At 38.8% G+C, this 19009-nt stretch overlaps 1 protein-coding gene across 7 annotated transcripts in view; it reads left to right on the top strand.

The window, feature by feature from the left end:
- NUP153 (nucleoporin 153) overlaps nucleotides 1–19009 on the top strand; it is a 45169-nt gene that overhangs the window by 17896 nt on the left and 8264 nt on the right. For 3 of the 7 annotated variants that reach the window (XM_065052366.1, XM_065052365.1, XM_065052370.1), the window contains exons 3-17: nucleotides 586–834; nucleotides 2063–2202; nucleotides 2285–2413; nucleotides 4238–4354; nucleotides 4482–4526; nucleotides 4632–4685; nucleotides 8219–8365; nucleotides 9091–9143; nucleotides 10951–11083; nucleotides 12552–12689; nucleotides 13479–13571; nucleotides 13813–13900; nucleotides 14181–14300; nucleotides 15859–16473; nucleotides 18343–18537. In XM_065052366.1, coding sequence (XP_064908438.1) covers nucleotides 586–834; nucleotides 2063–2202; nucleotides 2285–2413; nucleotides 4238–4354; nucleotides 4482–4526; nucleotides 4632–4685; nucleotides 8219–8365; nucleotides 9091–9143; nucleotides 10951–11083; nucleotides 12552–12689; nucleotides 13479–13571; nucleotides 13813–13900; nucleotides 14181–14300; nucleotides 15859–16473; nucleotides 18343–18537 — 2316 coding nt within the window. Of the gene's footprint in view, nucleotides 1–585; nucleotides 835–2062; nucleotides 2203–2284; nucleotides 2414–4237; nucleotides 4355–4481; nucleotides 4527–4631; nucleotides 4686–8218; nucleotides 8366–9090; nucleotides 9144–10950; nucleotides 11084–12551; nucleotides 12690–13478; nucleotides 13572–13809; nucleotides 13901–14180; nucleotides 14301–15858; nucleotides 16474–18342; nucleotides 18538–19009 lie in introns of all 7 variants that reach the window. The other 4 variants (XM_065052364.1, XM_065052363.1, XM_065052369.1 and 1 more) reach the window with 2 other exon arrangements.

Genomic DNA, 19009 nt, shown 5'->3' with positions numbered 1-19009 from the left:
TAGTGGTTGGACTCAATGATCTTAAAGGTCTTTTCCAACCTAAGCGATTCTATGATTCTGTTTTTTCCCTGTAGCATGACCTGATGTGATAGAGTTGCGGAGGTGGGCACCAAAACAAAACTCCCCCAAAACCCCTGCAAATACACAGTTTCATGTTATGTGTTCAGATTAACATGTTTGTTACAAGATTATATAAATTACAGCATTGTCTGTAACTTGCCATGTAATCTCAAAGTTTTTAAAGCTTATTGCAAGCTTTATCTGTCAGAGGAAGGAATTCATACGTGTTTGATATAGTGAAAGACCCAGTGTTAAAACTCTTGAGCATGGGGTCAGAATTTGGTGTTGTAAAACCTCATCATTAACTACTTCTCAATGTGACATTAATACTTAGTATTGCAAGCAGTGTTGCTGTTGTAATCAGACATTTAGATGAAACCCTATCTGGATGAGGAGCAAGTTAAATTCGGCTTCTCTATTTTTGTGCTTAGAACTTGGCAATAGTATGACTGTTGATCGAAAACAGGTTTTGGCTTCTGTGAGCTTGCCTACAGGAAAGCTGATTGTCTCCCTGTTCTTGTTTAGAACCATCCACGAGTAGATCTGCATTGAACTTCTCAGATGTGTTAACAAGGCCCTCTCTTCATCGGAGCCATTTGAACTGCACCATGTTGGATTCCACAGTACCACACTGTCAGCCCTCTACGTCATCTTCATTTGGCATTGGCAGTCCTGGACTGTCTCTTGTAAAAGAAATAAAAGATTCTACCTCTCAGCATGATGATGATAACATCTCAACGACGAGTGGCTTCTCCTCTAGAGCGTCTGATAAAGGTAATAACTTTCATGTTCTCTAGATGGTTTTTTTTTGGTAACGTGAGGTACTTTGCATTCTTTAATATTGCACATCACCTTAGTAAATAAAGTAGGTGAATGTCAGCTTTGGATGTTAGAATTAAATTTTTTGTATTTTAGAAGTATATAATCCTGTCACTTTTTTAATATAAAACTATTGCAAATAGTTGGTGCTGATAAAAACACGTTTAGCGAGGTGATCTTTAAATCTTGAACTGGGATAGAAGGAACAGAAGATGATTCGCAGTAGTTTGGCAGCTAGGTTGATTGCCTGCAAGGAAGAGTGACTCAGGATGTCTAACTGACAGCTGGCTAAATATGAATAAATGAAAGTGACAAATAGAAACACCAGACGTCCTCCTGTGTTTCCACCAGGAAGCAACCAAGAAGCTATTCTGCCTGGACAAGTTTTGGGCTTCTCTTTTGGCTTTTCTTGGTAGAAGGTATCCGTTGTCAGTACTGCCATGTCTTTTGCTGAATTCAGTAAGGAATGCACACCATTTTAAAATAAAAAAAATGAATAGGTGATCTCACTGAGAAAGGGCAACCAGCATGTCTGCAGCTTTAGTCCTCCATATAAACAGGAATTGAGGCGTGCTTAGCAAGTTCTCTGGAGAGCGTATTTTTACAATTCAGAATAGATGTTGCCAGGCTTTAGCAATATAACCTGAGTTTACTAGAGCTTTCTGGTGTGTCTCCATAAAACATACATGGAAAATATGTCATTAAGTCTGTTAGATCAGCCTTTGGGGAATTTTTTAGGTTCAGAATCTCTAACAATTCTGGCCTCTGACCCTTTACCAATATAGAAAAACTTGGTATCATTATAGAGGCACCAGTGTTTTATGCATTCCTTTTTATTTTACTATGGAAGAAGAGAAGATAAAATGGCTCTGCATTGGAAGCATACAATAATATTAACTTTTTGTGCAAGTTTTTGAAAGATTACTCAAAGGTAGTGTATTTGCAGTTCTGTGAGCAGATTTCATGCTCAGAGTTGATACTTGGTTTTCCTACCATATATGAAATTGATCTGTTTGAAGAACTCTGAAGGTTGAGGATGCTGGAGAAATTAGTGTTGGGGGACTTTTTCATTCTGTAAGATTTATTTTTCTGTATTGAAGGACTCCGGAGTTGGTGTGATCTTTAATATTAAAGTTCTCTCTGTGCATAAGATGTTTACATACAGTATGTCTCATTTTGGCAGATATCACAGTTTCAAAAAATACTTCAGCACCGCTGCTCTGGTCCACAGAGGCTGAAAGATCTCATTCCCTCTCACAGCATCATGCAGCCAGCTCTAAAAAACCTGCATTCAATTTATCTGCTTTTGGATCTCCTTCTCCTGTAAGTACTGCACAGTCTTAATTTTAATCAGTTTGAATGTGTAGCCGTTTTCCTAACCACTTATCATACCACCTTTCTGTAGTCACTTGGAAACACTTCTCTCTTTAAGACAAGCCAGCTTGGGGATTCTCCATTTTACCCTGGAAAGACCACTTATGGTGGTGCAGCTGCAGCAGCAAGGGAGACAAAAGCCCGGATTGCTCCTTATCAGGTATGAGAATAGTAGTGTGGTGTGAGGGAGAATATAATTGAAGTACAGGATGGGTAGCACTGCCAAAAGAGCTGGGAGAAGGGAGCTGAAAATGTGGCCACAGTTCCTATTTTTCCCTCTCAGCCTACAAATGTAGACAAGAACAATTTGTGTTTAAATTCTTTTTTAACGGTTTACATAGAAATAATTGTCATAATGCACAAGAATGACAGTAGCTTCTTAGATTCTGGCTAGTTGTTTGTAGTCAGGATTTCTTCTGTTGTTAAGTCTAAAAAAATTCAGTTTTCTGCCATCATCTACCTCTGACTGTATTATGTGAAAATAACATGTAATTAAAACCAATTATGGTATAACTTTGAAAACTTGTGGTTTTAGTAGCAAAAGATACCTGCCTGATACTTGTCTGTAGATCATCCCCAAGCATGCCTACACTCATGATATGAATATAGTGTATAAAATGGTCCACTCTTTACTGTAATAGTGTCTAAGAGGCAACTATGCTGATCCTTGGCTCTTCTGTTACCTAGAGGGAGGCACACAGTCCTAAATGCCGTCTCAAGATAAACAATGAAATGCTTTCTATTTTAATATCATTCAGATAGCTCTTGAAAAGTTACTTGCTCCTAAGAGTTCTTCGCATTCTGAAATGAACCAGCAAATTAAAAATGCTGACAACTCTCAGTAGCTAGAGTTGAATCTAAAAAGGAAGTCAATAAAATATGGCTCGGTTGAAATGTGTTTAAAAAAAATGACCTTTATTTAAAAAAAAAAAAAAAAATCAAAAGTCAAAAGGAGCTTTATTTAAGGAACTGGAAATAAAAGTTTGCTGGACCTGTTCTGGCAGTCTGTTTCTACCATGGAACAAGGGGACCTACAAGTTCCTGACGTAGGGGAAACCTTGAAAACTTGTGGTTTGTTCTGACTTAGAGTTAAATCAAACTTCAGAACACTCAGAACTTCCTGTAAGCTAGGAGCCCTCTTTGGTTAGCTATTTAGATATTTTACAAAATAAATGTGGGTTATGCTGAAATGAGGAATCAGAACACTAGGCTTTTAAAGGAGAGACTAGCTTGCTTGTTGCTGCGTGCTGTGGATTACAGCGAATCTCGCTTGTGTTTTGTACATGCTGTATGGTCTGCTTCCTGTCTTCACATAGCAGTATGGGAAGCATGATGTGGTTACGTGAGGGGTTTAACATAATTTTTTTAAAAAGTCACACTGAAATAAGTTTTTAAAAATTGTATTCAAAGTCATGTGGTGCAGGTACAATGGTTTACTTTTTCAGTGTAATGTTTAGATCTGTTACTGTTCACATCAGATCTTTATCTTTTTAAATAGAGTTAAAAGATCTGCAGTCAACAGTAATCTTGGGTGAAGGGAGGAAACAAGAAAAGCAAAGCTAGAAATTCCTGATGATGATTGTATACATGTTTTTAAGATGTAAGATTTAAGCTTACACCATAATGAAACTCTGAGATCTGTTTTGTCACCGAAAGTATTTTCTGTAGCACAAGCTTTTGCTTCAGTTCTGTTTTCCTGATTACTGCTTCAGAGGCCCTACAGGCCTAACATCTTCCCTTTTAGGACCTCTTACATTTAAATAATTATTTATTGCTTATCCTGTGTGCAGTATGTGTGGGACCTCACTTAAATGAAGTCAGTAGAGCATATTTTCTTCTTCATGGCTTGAATGCCCAGGGAGTGCATTTTTCCCTGTCATCACAAGGGTATTGGTTGTATCATCAGTATAACCATAGGGCATAAAATACATGCATGTGTAAATCAAAATGAAGCATCGTAACATTTGCAATGCTAATTTTTCAGCCACCAGTAAGAAGACAAATGAAAGCTAAACAAGCAAACGTGCAATCCTATGGTGTAACAAGTTCCACAGCACGGCGCATCTTGCAGTCATTGGAGAAGATGTCAAGCCCTTTGGCGGTAAATGGCACTCCTTTTAATCCGTTTTGTTTCATGTGTTTGAAAAGCATAGTAAAGGTGCTCGTAGAGGACAAAGATCTTCCTTATGTGGTGTCCAGTTTAATTTATTGCACTGTTTTTTCAACAGGATGCTAAAAGGATTCCATCTTCTGTTTCTAGTCCACTATCTTCTGTAAGTTGATCACAAAACCCCCATGTTTTTGTTGGATGAAACCCACTCTTAAGAAAAAAATGTCCTCTAATATTTAACCTTTTTTTTTTTTTTTTTCTCCTTTAGCCTGTGGACAGGAGTATACTGGATATTGCTAGCTTCCAATCCAAAAGAAACCAGGTAAGAACCAGTAACATCTTAAGCTCAGATAACTTCCTGTGCTTTATAGCTGTTAGAAGACGTCACAAACCTCAATGACAGCATACACATGAATTCTAGTTAATATTAGCATTATGTGAATTCTAGTTGTCTGGGTTGTGTTAAAATTGCTAAGACTGTCTGTCTACCCACACTGGATGAAGGACTGTAAAGATTAGTCAGGTTAAGGATTAAGTTATCTTTTTGTGGGGGTGTCTTGATAAGTCAATCAAGAGCAACTTCTCTAGAACACACGAAGTAATTTGATCTTGTCGTGCAGTTTGCGGTTATGTTGCATGATAATCTTTCTGTTTAGGAAAGCTTTCTCTTGCATAAATGATCAGAAATATAGAAATATTGATTGAGCTGTCATACTGATCTTGTGGAGATTTCCATGTTTATTTTGAGCCAAAAAAATGATACTCATGTTTTTTATTACTGCTCAAAGGAGAAGGAACATTGTTAACTGTTGTCACTTCTGTAACATTATGTTCCTAAATCCCTACTTGGAAGTAGCACTGACCTGGTGATAATGTTATGGTAAATCACGATTTCCTTTGTTTTTATTTAAAAAAAAAAATTACAACTAGTAATGTTTTTTTAATCACTTTTATTTTGGGTATCATTGAGTTTATTAAATTGTAAAACCCATAAAAGGCCACTTTAAGACCAGGCAACCAAAGGAACAAAAGTGTGGGTTTTCTTCCGTGCAAACTTTTCCTCTGCTGTTTTAATGCGAAAGTGGACAGAATGTCTCAAGAAGTTTGTATGCTAATGCATTGATTAGAAGTAGAATTAATTTTATAGTCACTTCAGAGTTTACAAGCATCTTGAATTTCCTGTACCATCTTTTAACATACGCTAAATTACAAGAATGTTGAAGAGGAGAGCATATTTTCTTTTTTTTTACCATATATATTATCCAGATAATTGAGGACAAAGCTTGTATGGATTCTCAGTTAAATTGTGGAACTACACCTGTGATGAGGCATTAAGAAAGTTCTACCAGATTTGCAGTAGAGAGCCTGACGTCAGTCAGAAGCGAATGTTGCATGCAGCTGTCACTGGGTAAAAGTAGAGAAATTGTCCATTCATAATACTAGAATTCATAAAGTTTGGCAGGGGAAGGGTAGCTGTTGCTGAGAAGGGGAGGAGATGGCTGTGTGTGCCAAGCAGAGGATTGTGTGTTTTCCTTCTAAAGCAAGCATGGTTGACAGAAGACTTCAGCACTCAGGCAAAACTTCTGCCAGTATTTTTGGTGATATTTTTGTTATTTTGAGGATCTGCACCAGAAATAATAGCTCTTAGTGTGCTAAACATCTAAATGGGTGACTTTAATTTTTTTTTTATTTGTACATTCCAATCTAACTAATTTGATATCCTTCTACGATAAGATCACCTGCCTAGCGGGTGAAGGGAAGATGGTACATACAGTTTTTCTGGATTTTAGTGAGGCTTTTGATACTATCCCTCACAGCATCCTTCTGGACAAGTTGTCCGGCGGTGGGATGAGCAGGTAGACGATGCACTGGCTGAAGGGCAGAGCTTGAAGGGTTGTAGTGAGTGGGGCTACATCTTGCTGGTGACTGGTCACAAGCGGTGTTCCTCAGGGCCCAGTTCCAGGGCCAGATCTGTTCAGTATTTTCATCAAAGATCTCGGGGCAGGAGTTGAATGCACCATTAGCAAGTTTGCTGATGATACCAAACTGGTAGGTGCTGTTGACTCTTTTGAGGGATAAGAAGCCTTGCAGAGGGATCTGAAGAGATTGGAGCATTGGGCAATCATCAGTGACATGAAACTGAACCAGAACAAATGCCACATTCTGCACCTGGGATGAAGTGACGCTGTGCACCAGTATAAATTGGGAGAGGAGTGGCTGGAGAACAGCCCTGCAGAAGGGGACCTGGGGGTGCTGGGTGACAGCAGGGACAGTGTGAGTCGGCAGGTGCGCCCTGGCAGCCAGGCGGGCAAACTCCATCCTGGGGTGCATCAAACACAGCGTCACCAGCTGGCCAAAGAGGTGATTGTCCTGCTGGATTCAGTGTTGGTGCGGCCTCACCTTGAGCACTGTGTGCAGTTCTGGGCCCCACCATTTCAGAAGGATGTGGATGTGTCCAGAGGAGAGCAGCAAAGCTGGGGAAGGGGCTGGAAGGCATGTCCTCTGAGGAGTGGCTGAGGACACTGGGCTTGTCCAGCTTGGAGAGGAGGTTGAAGCATGATCTCGTTGCTCTCTCCAGCTTCCTGAGGAGGAGAAGTGGAGAGGGGGGTGCTGGGCTCTTCTCCTTGGGATCCAGTGCCAGGATGTGTGGGAATGGCTCAAAGCTGCATCAGTCAGGGGAAGTTCCAACTTGACAATCAGAAGCCTTTCTTTACTGAGAAGGTGGTCAAACCCTGGAACAGGCTTCCTTTATAGGTGGTTAATGCCTCAAGCCTGTCAGTGTTTAAGAGGTATCTGGGCAACGCCCTGAACACCTTGCTTTAACCTCTGGTCAGCCCTCAAGTGGTCAGGCAGTTGGACTAGTTGTAGATCCCTTCCAACTCAAATATTCCAGTTCCAATTCTATTTACATTTAGAAACAGCAATGGACAGTCCTTTACTCGTTCACTTACTATGAACTTGAATAAAACACATTTTACTCAGGGTTTCAAAGTGAGTATAATAATTATTAGAAATATGTACTTTTATTCACTTCATAGGTAGTACAGCATGAATTTTATTACCAAGAGGTGGAGGATACTGGGAAATTAAAGCTACATTGTAAACACAGTTGTCCGTTTATACTAGTTTAAATAGTAACATGCATCCTCATTCTGATTCTTCTGATCCTTAAGACTGCAGATTTTGGGGACTTTCTTATTTCACAATTCAGTTGTCAGTTTTGCAGAATGTACATTGCTTTCTGTTAAAAATTAACTCCTGTCTGTGAAAATGCTTTGACAAGGAAAGTCAAACCAGTATTTTAAGTGCATCTGAAGCAAATCTAAAGCATTGGAACATATTTTAATGAATGAGACTATTTTTAAATTGTTTTACAACATTTACATTTTTTATTTTTTGGAAAGTGTAGCTTTCAAGGAGGAATATGTAGGAAAAATGAAAACCAGAAGCCTCTATAATTAGCTGCTTAACACTTTGAATGTTAAATTAATAGATTAAGCCAATGAAAAAAATATCACAATGTGGGCAGAGGAGAGGAAAAGATGGGAGCATATTATAGTAACATGAGTTATTTTGTTTATAGTAACACGAATTATTTTGTCTATGAAGTTAACTGCCAAATTTTGAAATAGGATTCAGTCAGACTTTGGCTACTTCTGTAGCTTTTTGGATTTCATAACTGGTTTTTTGGTGATTTCCCTCTGCAAGCTAAATGCTTTCAACACTTCCAAATAATTTTCACTGGGTGCTGAAACTGATCGGAGGTTTATAGTTCTGTAACTTTTTCATCAGTAAATGCTGCAGTAATTTGGGTGGATGTGCAAGGATAAGTTGATTGCCGCTTCTTTTTCAAAGATGGAATCACAGCATCCACCTGTCCAGAAGCTTGTGACCCCGAAGGCCATCTCTCTGTCACTGAGTCGGACTCAGTATTTTAAGCCTTCTCTGTCTCCAGCTGCTGATTCTGGCAAAATTCACCAGGCGGTGGATACAAAGCACAAGGTAAGTAAATTTTCTGGTCCTTATCTGCTTTTTACAAGTTTGGAATGTCTCTAGTGAATTATTCTACCAAGTTGCTCTTTCTTGGCAAGGAGTACCGATGGTATGTTTGAGGTAAGCATTAAGACAGTGGTAGTCATTGTGACGGAGTTACTTTGAGGTTTTATGGATTTAATTGTATTTTTGGAACAGTAAGTGGCTGGTGGTTATTTTCAGAACATGATGATGTGCTATTGGGTCAGACTGTTCTCAGTGAAAGAACGTTAAAATACAGAAACAACATTTTCCTTTTTGTGTGCTCTCACACACTAAGCTGTCTGTTGATGATGGAACATGGTGATGTTGTCTATAAACTCTTCCAGTTGAGCTACAGGCTCCGAGTGAGATTTCTGACAATAAGCTTAATTACCTGTTCTGATCACTTTGCTGTAGATGAAGTCCCTGATAAACTTTACTTAAAAAAAGATTGACATTGCTTTTAGAAAAGAAGCACCTGTGTTTCTAGTATCAGTCTGAATGTAAAAATGACCTGGTGTCAATTCTTTGGCATTTTAGGCCAGAGATCAAAGTGGATAGTCATACTGCTTAGGGAAGAAGCTTAAGTAGACAAGTTACACTTAGTGGTATTAAAAAACAAAACAACAGACTACAAGTAGTTGTCTTCGCTTTGTGTATAGTATATAAATACATTCATATAAATCTTGAAATAAATCAAACTTAACTTGCAGGGCGTGAGAGAGCAGAGTTTTCCTGCAGAACAGCGAGTAAAGCCATCTGAAAGGTATGACAAATCTATTAATTTAAAACACTTGAAAGAAGAAAGCTCTGTCCTTTGTCACTGCAGTCTGCATGCCTGTTGTCTTCTGGAAGGGCAGTAATAGTTCTCAGTAAAGGGAGCTGAAAATAAAGTGAAAAATTTGTGTTATGAGAGAGTTTAACCATTTGGGCATCTTGATGTTCATTAGGGGACAGCTGTTAGTTTCAGCTATTTATTTAGTTCCTTGGAGTCTGAAAGCTTTGTCCTAAAGGAATTATTTCTGAAAGAATCTTTATAAGGTGAAGTGGCTTACTTACACTTCAGAAGTATATTTAGTTTTTAATTCTTTCTTAAAAAAGCAAAAACTTGGAGGAAGATTGGGGTTTTTTTGTAATGTTCATTTCGTGGATAAGTCACTTATCTGCTCTGTGAGTTTGCATGAGAAACAGGCACGCTTTAGAATCATCTGAGGCCAAATGCCAGCTTCTCTCTAAAACACAAAATTCCAGGAGAGTTAATAATTGTACATCTTGAGGAGTCTGTAGTGCGCTACAGTGCTTGCTTGGTTTAGGGAGAATGACTTCATCTCCAGATAATATTGATGGCTGTTCCTTCTGGGCATCTAGTCTCTTGGGTATTGCATGAACTAAGACACTTTGTATTCAAAGGATACCTGTCTGAATAAAGCTCTATTTTGACATGGGGTTTTTTTCAGAATTCAAATTGATTGTCAGTTTGGATTAGAGAAAAGTTTGAGCATATGGCTTTAAGGATCTGGCTTCCTCTCTGTGGTTACAGTGCTGAGGAGACTGTTCTCATGTATGTGACAAATTTAGACCAATTCTCTTCCTCAGTCTTCTGGAAACTTGACCTGGTGTTTTCCAGGATGGTCAAATGTACTTTTGTAATGACTGACTGCTTGACTGCAGGATAAGCATTGATATGGTAATTTTTTCTAGGGATGCTTCATTTTGATGTCATCCTGCTTTTTATTGTTGTTATTCCACAGTTCACTTATGGTTTAGGGTGTGGTGTCAGTTTTTTGGGGCTGGTTGATTTGTTTTGAGGGGTTCTTGTTGGTTTTTCTTTTTCATTTCCCTTCCCACTTGGATTAGGGCATCTTTCTGGTTTGGATCTTGGCTTCTGTAATGAACAGAGAAATGCCTTTGTATGGCTTACAAGAGGGATCTGTCTTCATGTCTGAAAAGAGTTGTGGAGTGTTGGAACACCCAAACATCTCTGCTGCTTCTGCTGGTGGCCCCAGGAAGGCCCGAGCTGCCTTGGAAGCTTTTGCTGCATTGTCTTGCCACACAAGTTTAAGCCTCTCTGTTCCGTAAGAGCTGGTGGCAGCATTTCGTGTGCGGTGCACACGCATGCGCGCGCGCGCTCTCCCTCTCTCTCTTCATATGTATTTTTAGTCGTTCTTTTATGTCCCTGCAAAGATACTTGCTCATCACAGAATCACAGAACTGGCAGTCAAAATTTCCACTGTCTAGGCTATTAAAAGAAAACATTAGAAAATAACAGTCTAAATCAGTTCTTCTATTTCAGGGCTTCTGGCTTAGTCATCATTCCTTTATGGATGTTGTGACTGTTCCTTATGTATGTCCTGCTCATTGCTGCTCTTATTAATGCAGCTTTTGCTGCTTAGAACATCAGATACTTGCCAGCATTTAGTGACTTGTGAAAACAGTTTATTCTGATGAGAATATGTTAGTTTTAGGACTGATAGTGGCTATAATAGCTTGAAACAATTAGTTGACTTTTATTTTCACTTTTTTTTCCTTTTTTCTTCCTCTTCCTCAACCTGTGCGTTGTTATTCTGTGCCAGCAATTTGACATACCCCAAGTTCAGTCCGCCTGCATCCAACGGTCTGTCTTCAGGAGCAGGAGTGGGTGGTGGTGGCAAGATGAGAAGGGAAAGGGGAGTACACTATGTATCAAAACCCGGACAAGAAGAACAGGTAAGGGACACTGAGGTTAATTGCTCCCACTGAGATTACTGACGTAACTGGCCGAGTATGCCCAATGTGTCGCCTCATAGTAGTTTATAATAATGCCACTTCAGTTTTGTGGGGGTTTTGCTGTGGATTTCAGGGCAGGCTCCAATTTATTTAAGTGCCTCAACTTCAGTTTTATATTTAGTCATGTTATCTTGGAGATTCCTTGTACAATAAAGTTTCTCATTAGCAGTTGAGTAAGGAATTTTGTTGGAGGTTTGTGTAGTTTTTATAAAGGAATGATGTTTGAAACAACTGCCAAGTAAGTAAACCAAGTTATTTAATTTGTTATTTCATATTTAAGTCAAGTAGAACAATACAGGCCGTGAGTTTGAAGCAGAAGACAGTGTTCTGCATGTCTGCTAATGATCATTCACAATTTTTGGCACTTAATAAATTGATTGTGAGGCATTTTTTTTCTTCTTTTAATGGTAAAAGTCCATTTAATAAAACTATGGTCATGACTATCCTGAAAATTATTTTCCTGATTGGATGTTATGTAAGCTGCCTACTACTGGATCTTAAATGAAGATATTTTAAATCAGTCGTCTGGCTGATGCAAAATGAAGAAATAGTAAATACTCGAGAATGTTTCTATTAATACAAATGGTCTGAACATTGAGGTCTAATAGACTCTTCAAATCAAAACTGTGAAGTACATGTAAGCTGTGGGATACATTAAATTTCTGTAGTGCCAACTTACATCTCTGCTTAGTCACTTCTGGGTAGATCTGAGTACTACTGTGCAAATTGTGATTAGATTGGCTATTCCCATTTAAACTGTAACTAATCTAATCTTGATAAGACCAGATGTTTTTAAGATACACTGGTTTCTAAGTTAGAAATTTGCGTCCTGATACATGATGTAGACTAGATTTACCAGAGTATGATCTTCTGTGCTGCTAGTCAGGCTTTCTTTGTTGGCTTTTTGTGCTTTGGTTCAGTTTGGGGGTTTTGGTGCTCTCAGGAACCCACGTACTTATTTAGACGTTATCTTTTTCCAAGTTCACTGCAGTAATGACTTGAGAAACTTTGGCAACTGTACTGCCTAAGTGCAAGAGGAACACTTTCTCATTTGTCTTGAGAGTGTACTCTTAATTGAAGGGATGAGAGGATAATAATAAACATCAACATCTGATCTGTGCCACTCTCTGTTCTGCACAGGTAACAATTTAGAGATAACTTTCAGTGTTCTTACTGGGCAGGTGGTGAATGTAGTATCACATGGAAACAGGTCTGCCATAAATTAAAATGACCTGGCAGACTGAGGTGAGCAGGTTAGGATTCCTTTTGAAAACTTGCTTTGTCTTAGGCTGTAGATCCCTCTGTTGTATTTAAGTTTGTTATGAAATTAAGGGTGGGTCAGGGTAGGAAAACAGTATGTCTTGTAAAAGAGAAAAATTAAAATGGACAACTATTAATTTACATCTAGGAAGTGGAGGAACCAGTGCTACCGAAAGTACCCCTACCCATCAGTACTGCATCACTGCCTTCATTCAACTTTAGTTTTCTTGCCAGTAGTTCTGTCTCGTCATCACCAAGCACTGTTTCAACAGCAGTGACAAACAAGGTAAAGCTTTGTGGTATATGGTAAATACTTTTTTAGGACATGCATACATTTGCTTTGTTGCACGTTAACTTTTTCCATAGTGCTCATGAAACTAAGCATTATTAGTTTGTATTCTGTTGAATAAATTAGGGTTGTATTCAGTTTGGAGGTGTAAGGAGGCATAAAGTTTTTGATTGGGCCTCTCTCCGTCTTATACTGTGCAAAAGTCTGGTTAGCATAATTGTATAACTGTGTCAAATGCTGTGAAAATTTTGTTGGGATTTTCTGACTATTTAAATTGTTAAATTAGAGGTACTGTTAATGGTCATATAAGCTTAGTGTAGAATATGAGCCTAGGTTGCAATAATTGGAATATTATTGCAATAAAATAAATATTAATCTGTTCCAGACTACTTGAAATATTTTTCTATGTTTTGATGCAGATATCTGCTTTAACATGTTGAGGTATTTGCTGGAGCTCTGACTACAATTGAGCTGAGTTAGTTTAAGGTTCTCAAGCTGCCTGGTCTGCTTTTCCATATATTTATTATATTTAGAACTAAGAAGCATCTCAGGTTTTTTTCTCTTGGTTTATGAGATTTGGTTTTGGTGATATTGTGGTATATGTTTACTCGCAAGCTTCATTTTCTTTTATTATAACTCTTCTCTGTGGATTAGAAATAAATATCAAACATCAGATTTCCCAGCTTCACTGGAGAACATCTGTTAGGTAGTGAATTCAGGTAGATGCTGTTGTTTCACCAGGGTGTTTTCTTTTAGATACAAACCTTAATTCTTTTGAAAATACAGGTACAACCAGCAAGTAATGTTGGCAGTCCTGTGTTCAGATTTTCATCTCCAATTGTGAAGTCTACTGAGGCAGAAGTGCTACCTCCGTTGTCTGTAAGTAAATTAGATAAAGCTCAATATTTTCTCAAGCCTTTAGTATAATATTGCAGAACAATGAAGCAGAATTGGTCTTGGTAACAGGGAAAACAAACATACGGATTTCCGGCTTATAATTTGTCATCCAGCATGGATGCTAAAAGTTTGAAGACTGGATTTCGGGTTTTAATTTGTGTGTGAAATTTGATTAAAGTTTCTTTAGCTTCAGAATCTGAAAAATCTCTCTTTTTCGTAGCAGATTGGGTTTACATTTAGCGTTCCTGTTGTAAAATCAGCAGAGCTTTCTGGATCCAGTGATACACCAGTGACATCCCTACTCACTCTAGGTAAGAGAAATTTTAGCATTTCAAATCTGAAGTACTGCTTTTCTTCTTTTGTATATTAAATAGTTAATCTGTCTGTTCTGAGCATATTACCAATTCCAGGCAAGGTGTGTTTTCAGTGACAGATCTCCTTTTAACCAAATGGTAATTATAAACTGTTGTAAACAGGGTAGAATCCTGAAAATTCTTGTATAAGAAGCTGGAAATTCTTGCTTCTAGCAAATGTGATTATATTTGAAGTGGATCTCCTTGTGAAAGATGTTTTTTCTTTTGTTTTTTAAAGACACCACCACTGTAAACAGCACCAGCAATAAGAAGGGAGAAAAAGAAGAATACAATGGCCCCTCCAAACCTGCAAAGGTCTTAAAGGAAGGAAGTGTGTTAGACATTCTAAAAAGCCCTGGTGAGATACAGAACTCCTTTTAAAAAGATACTGCAAAAAATAGGGTAGCATATAACCCTGTTGACTTTTTTAAAAAAACAGCACCACCACAACAACAAAACCACTTTGTCACAAGTAATGCAATGTTAGCTATAAATATACTACAAACATAGGAGAGCATTATGTGAAATGTTGCATCTGTTAGGGTGGATCTCCCCTTCTATTCTAAGTGGCATTTATTGCTGCAAGAAAAACTGCAACTTCAAATCAGATGCGTTGCTTCTACTATATGTGTTAAGATGTAATTGTAAATGAAGTATAAAGAGGGTTAGTCAATTAATCAGTGTTTCATTTTAAGTAAATAAATGCTTTACAAACTTTCTTCTTCTACCTTCATCATCCCTGGAAATTAAGAATAGTAAAGACAGTTTCATTTCTCAAGATTTTTCAAAAGCTGCAAGTCTTTTGGCCTTTAATAGGCACTGTGGATTCAAACCTAAATTTTCAGCAGAAGTGGGGCAGTTTCCCTTTAAAACCCTTTTCTGATTTTTATTTTTAAGCAATTGTTTTCAACTGTTTAATAAAGTGTCTATGTGTAGTTTTTTTTTTCTTTTAAGAAAAAGGACTTTAATGAATTTGATCTTTTCCCATAAGCCTTCAGTTGCATCAGGACTTTTTTTAATGAAGTGACAAATCTATGGACTTCTTAAGGAGACAGCGCCTTTTTACTTTTGAAAGAGCTAAGTGAGAGAAAATACGCTGTGCATTTTGTTTAAGGAAAAACCTATAAGCAAAGTGGCATTAATTTTCTTTATCAGTTTATGAGAAGCAGGTTCTAAATCCACACTGTTCAGATACTCCACTTCTGATACCAAACAAAACAAAACACACCCAAAAAACCCCAAACAAATCAACAGAACAAAAAAACCTCGTCATTTTACCTTTGCAAGTAATTTGAGCTGCAATTTAAGATACATTGCCATACCATTGTCTTCAGTGTTTCCATATTTGTAGTTCTTGTTTTCCGTTAAACTTGGCACTTTTAATTAAGGAGTAAGCCTCTGTCCAGTGCATTTTGAACAAATATTATGGATAACAATTGTTCCATTGTCTTTATTACTTAATTAATATTCGTATCTGTTGGGAAACACCATGTGGATTGCTGCACCAAGTAAATATGACTCATCTACTATGGCAGAAATAGCTTTAGGAATTTGATTTGGTGGGGCATCGTGTGTTAAAAAGGAATAGGATTATTTCTAGTCTGTGACACTCAGCTTTCAGTACTGTTTGTTCACACTTGTATTTACCAGTGAAGATTTGTATCTAAAACTTCCTTGGAAATGAAGAGTTAAATAAAGCTTTAAATAAATGTTCTGTTGTGTCCCAGTGCAGCATATGAAATTTCATCCCCTTAGATAAGATTTCCAGGGACTTCCTCTTGCAGTTAGTTGGAATGTATAGTTGTAACCTTTGGCACTTGGTTTAAATTTGTGCCATCTAGTATTATAAGTAACTTACATGTGGTGAGGGTACTGCTTTATCAGTGAGCTCTCTTCCTGTTTATTTTTTTTCCTAGGCTTTACGTCTGTGAAAACACACTCCCCTACGCCTGCACAGCCTGTTACAAGCACAGAGGTCTATACAAGACCTGCAATAAGTAGTTTTTCTGCAGGTAAAGACACCTCTAAACAAGCGTCCTCGTTTTGGCAGTCTGACACACATGACCCGTGTCTGCAAAACGAAACCACAGATGACAAATGTGTAACATGTCAAGCTGCTAAAGTGTCAACAGTCGAGAGTACGAAGCAGACGATAAGCTCGAGTCCATGTGTCACCTCTAAGGCAGCGGTCCCTGCAGCAGGAACGTTGGGCTTTGATGACAAATTCAAACCAGCACCCAACACATGGGACTGTGATACCTGTCTGGTCCAGAACAAACCTGAAGCTACAAAATGCATAGCGTGTGAGACACCAAAGCCTGGAACAGGAGTAATGCCTGCTCTGACATTGCCAGTGGTCACAGAAAACTCGGTGACAGTGACATCCTCCTCCAGCAGCACCGACACAACAGTTACTCTGGGGTTTGGAGACAAATTTAAGAAGCCAAAAGGCTCTTGGGACTGTTCGGTGTGCCTTTTATTAAATAAGGCAGAAGATAGCAAGTGTGTAGCTTGTCAGTCTGAGAAACCAGGTATGTTCTCCTCCTTTCTGTTGTTTCAATCTAAGCCTCTGTGCATTCTTTACAGAATAAAATACATTGCATATAAAAAATACTTTCAGCAGCATGGCTGTATGCCAGACAGGATGGATTAGTGCCTGTCTGCAGGAATGGTTACAGGCACTTCTGAGGTCTCAGCCCAGATTCAAGACTGTCACATGAATTAAACTGATAGTGAAATGAATTAGTGCGGAGTGGCATTGAAGCACGTATACCCTGCTTCACAGGTGGTGAGGAAACATGACTAAACTGGATGCCTTAATCAACTTAAAACCAATTTACTCATTTTCATCGTGGAAAAATTGGAAGAGTTAAAAATTACTATGTTTTTTCTGTTTCGAAATGTCAGTAGAAACGGTATTTGGAGAACGTGGCCAAAAATGTCTCCACTCAGCACTGTGTGCTGTTGAACAGAGGTGTGAAGCTAGATTTCAAGACAGTGTCGTCTTTAACTAGTCATTTTAAGCTAAAACAAACCTGTATGTTCAGCTATGACTCTGAAGACCAGGGGTAGCCTTCCAGAGCATGGGTGACCTTGTTCTGGAAGGTCAAGGTCCTTCCAGACCTTGGGGAAGTGGGTGCCTTCTTCAGTGCAGGGCTGAGTTGTTTCGCATTCTGAGTGTGGTGAGTGTTATTGTTTTTAAAGCACAAATAATTATTTTAGCATTAACTCTCATTATACTATTATGTCAAAAACCACCTTTGCAAATGTGTCATGGGGAAAAAACTGTCTAAGATGGGCTAGATTGTGCTTTTGGAATCACGCTCTACAGTAAGAGTGGAATTTCTTCAGGTAAGATGATACATTTCAGAGGGAGGTTATTCTCATGGACTTTCAGCCTTAGAGTGATCAGCTGGCACATTTATCTGAGACTCCAGCCATTGCAAGGGGGAGTTTTGGGAATGTGAGGAGTTTGCCATGACCATCATAGTGCAGAGAATTGCACAGTTATATTACATCTGTGAAGGGGAAGAGTAAGGCAAGTAAAGTGAGAGGATAAAAATTCTCTAGATGTGCTGTGGAAGAGAAGACGTGTTCCTGTCTTTGTTTTGAATTTGAGACATTGTCTTCTGCCTCTCCTTCAAAAGCCACCCTCAGTGGTTTAGAACTGTAGGTGAACATGACAATTTTGGGGTGCCCCTGTGCCTTCTGGATCTCCAGTCTGCACGCTTAGGGAATCTGGAGTTTTCTGTTGGGGTGCAGCATCAAGTGACATCTCTTTCCCTACAGGGGAGAAAAATCAGAAGGCAATTGTCTTTTGGGCCTCTTTGTAGAAGTTTCTGCTGCTGTTTAAGACAGTGTAGCTTGTGTACTGAACACAGAGTTGTGGGTTTGGAAACCGAGTTCCTCTCTGCTGTGGTTTTTTGTTGGTGGTGGTGTTTTGTTTTGTTTTGATCACGGCGTAGTTTTGAACATGTCTGTCTCTGGGATTTGGTGATGAGTCATTCTGATAAATTCCAGCCTTGCATCACTTGACAGTGATCATTAGTCTGTGTGGTGCTAACTTTGACTAAGTTACTCGTGCCACCAGAAATTATTTTTGTAGTTTTAGTTGAATACACCACCTTTCATTTACATCTGAAATAGGCTATGTTGCCGTATTGTATGAACTGCAGTTGCTGTTTAAATGTCATTCATTCAATTTGCCCTTCAAATCATATATAGATTATAAAGATGAATATTGTTTATATTCTCAGATTGAGTATGACTTGTAGTTTGATGCTGTTTTACTGTTGCACTTTTCCGCTTTGTAATTTAGTGAGAATTTAAGAGTTCCTTAGAAAGTTCATGTTCACTTTATCATTTCAGATGGATGATTAACTACCTTGCTTATTTCTCAGGGAGTTCAGTGCCTGTGACCAGTAGCAGTGTTTCTGCGTTTTCTGCTCCTTCTGGAGGATTCCTGGATTTAGACAAATTCAAGAAGCCCGAAGGAAGCTGGGATTGTGAGGTCTGCTTGGTCCAAAACAAAGCAGAAGCCACAAAATGTGTAGCCTGTGAAAGTGCAAAGCCAGGCACCAAAGCAGAGCTCAAAGGTAATACTTAATGGGAAAAGCAAGGGTGTGCATTCTGCAGTTTTCCCTTCCCTTCCCTTCCCTTCCCTTCCCTTCCCTTCCCTTCCCTTCCCTTCCCTTCCCTTCCCTTCCCTTCCCTTCCCTTCCCTTCCCTTCCCTTCCCTTCCCTTCCCTTCCCTTCCCTTCCCTTCCCTTCCCTTCCCTTCCCTTCCCTTCCCTTCCCTTCCCTTCCCTTCCCTTCCCTTCCCTTCCCTTCCCTTCCCTTCCCTTCCCTTCCCTTCCCTTCCCTTCCCTTTATGGCAAAATTGTTCAGTTTTCCTCTAGGAAAGGTAACATGCCTATGTTTCCATACCCAGAAGAGCTAGCATTGATATCGTAGTTGTTCTTTACAAGCCTTATGTGTTGTTCATTTGGAGTTTAGACTTTCAAGTTAGCAGCATACTTTTCAAAGGCAGGTGGTGGACAGAAGAATACTATTGCAAAAAGGTGTATA

Source organism: Columba livia, chromosome 2, assembly GCF_036013475.1.
Source record: "Columba livia isolate bColLiv1 breed racing homer chromosome 2, bColLiv1.pat.W.v2, whole genome shotgun sequence".
NCBI lineage: Eukaryota > Metazoa > Chordata > Aves > Columbiformes > Columbidae > Columba > Columba livia.
Note: the sequence above shows the minus strand (reverse complement) of the source record. Positions and strands in the feature narration are given on the sequence as shown.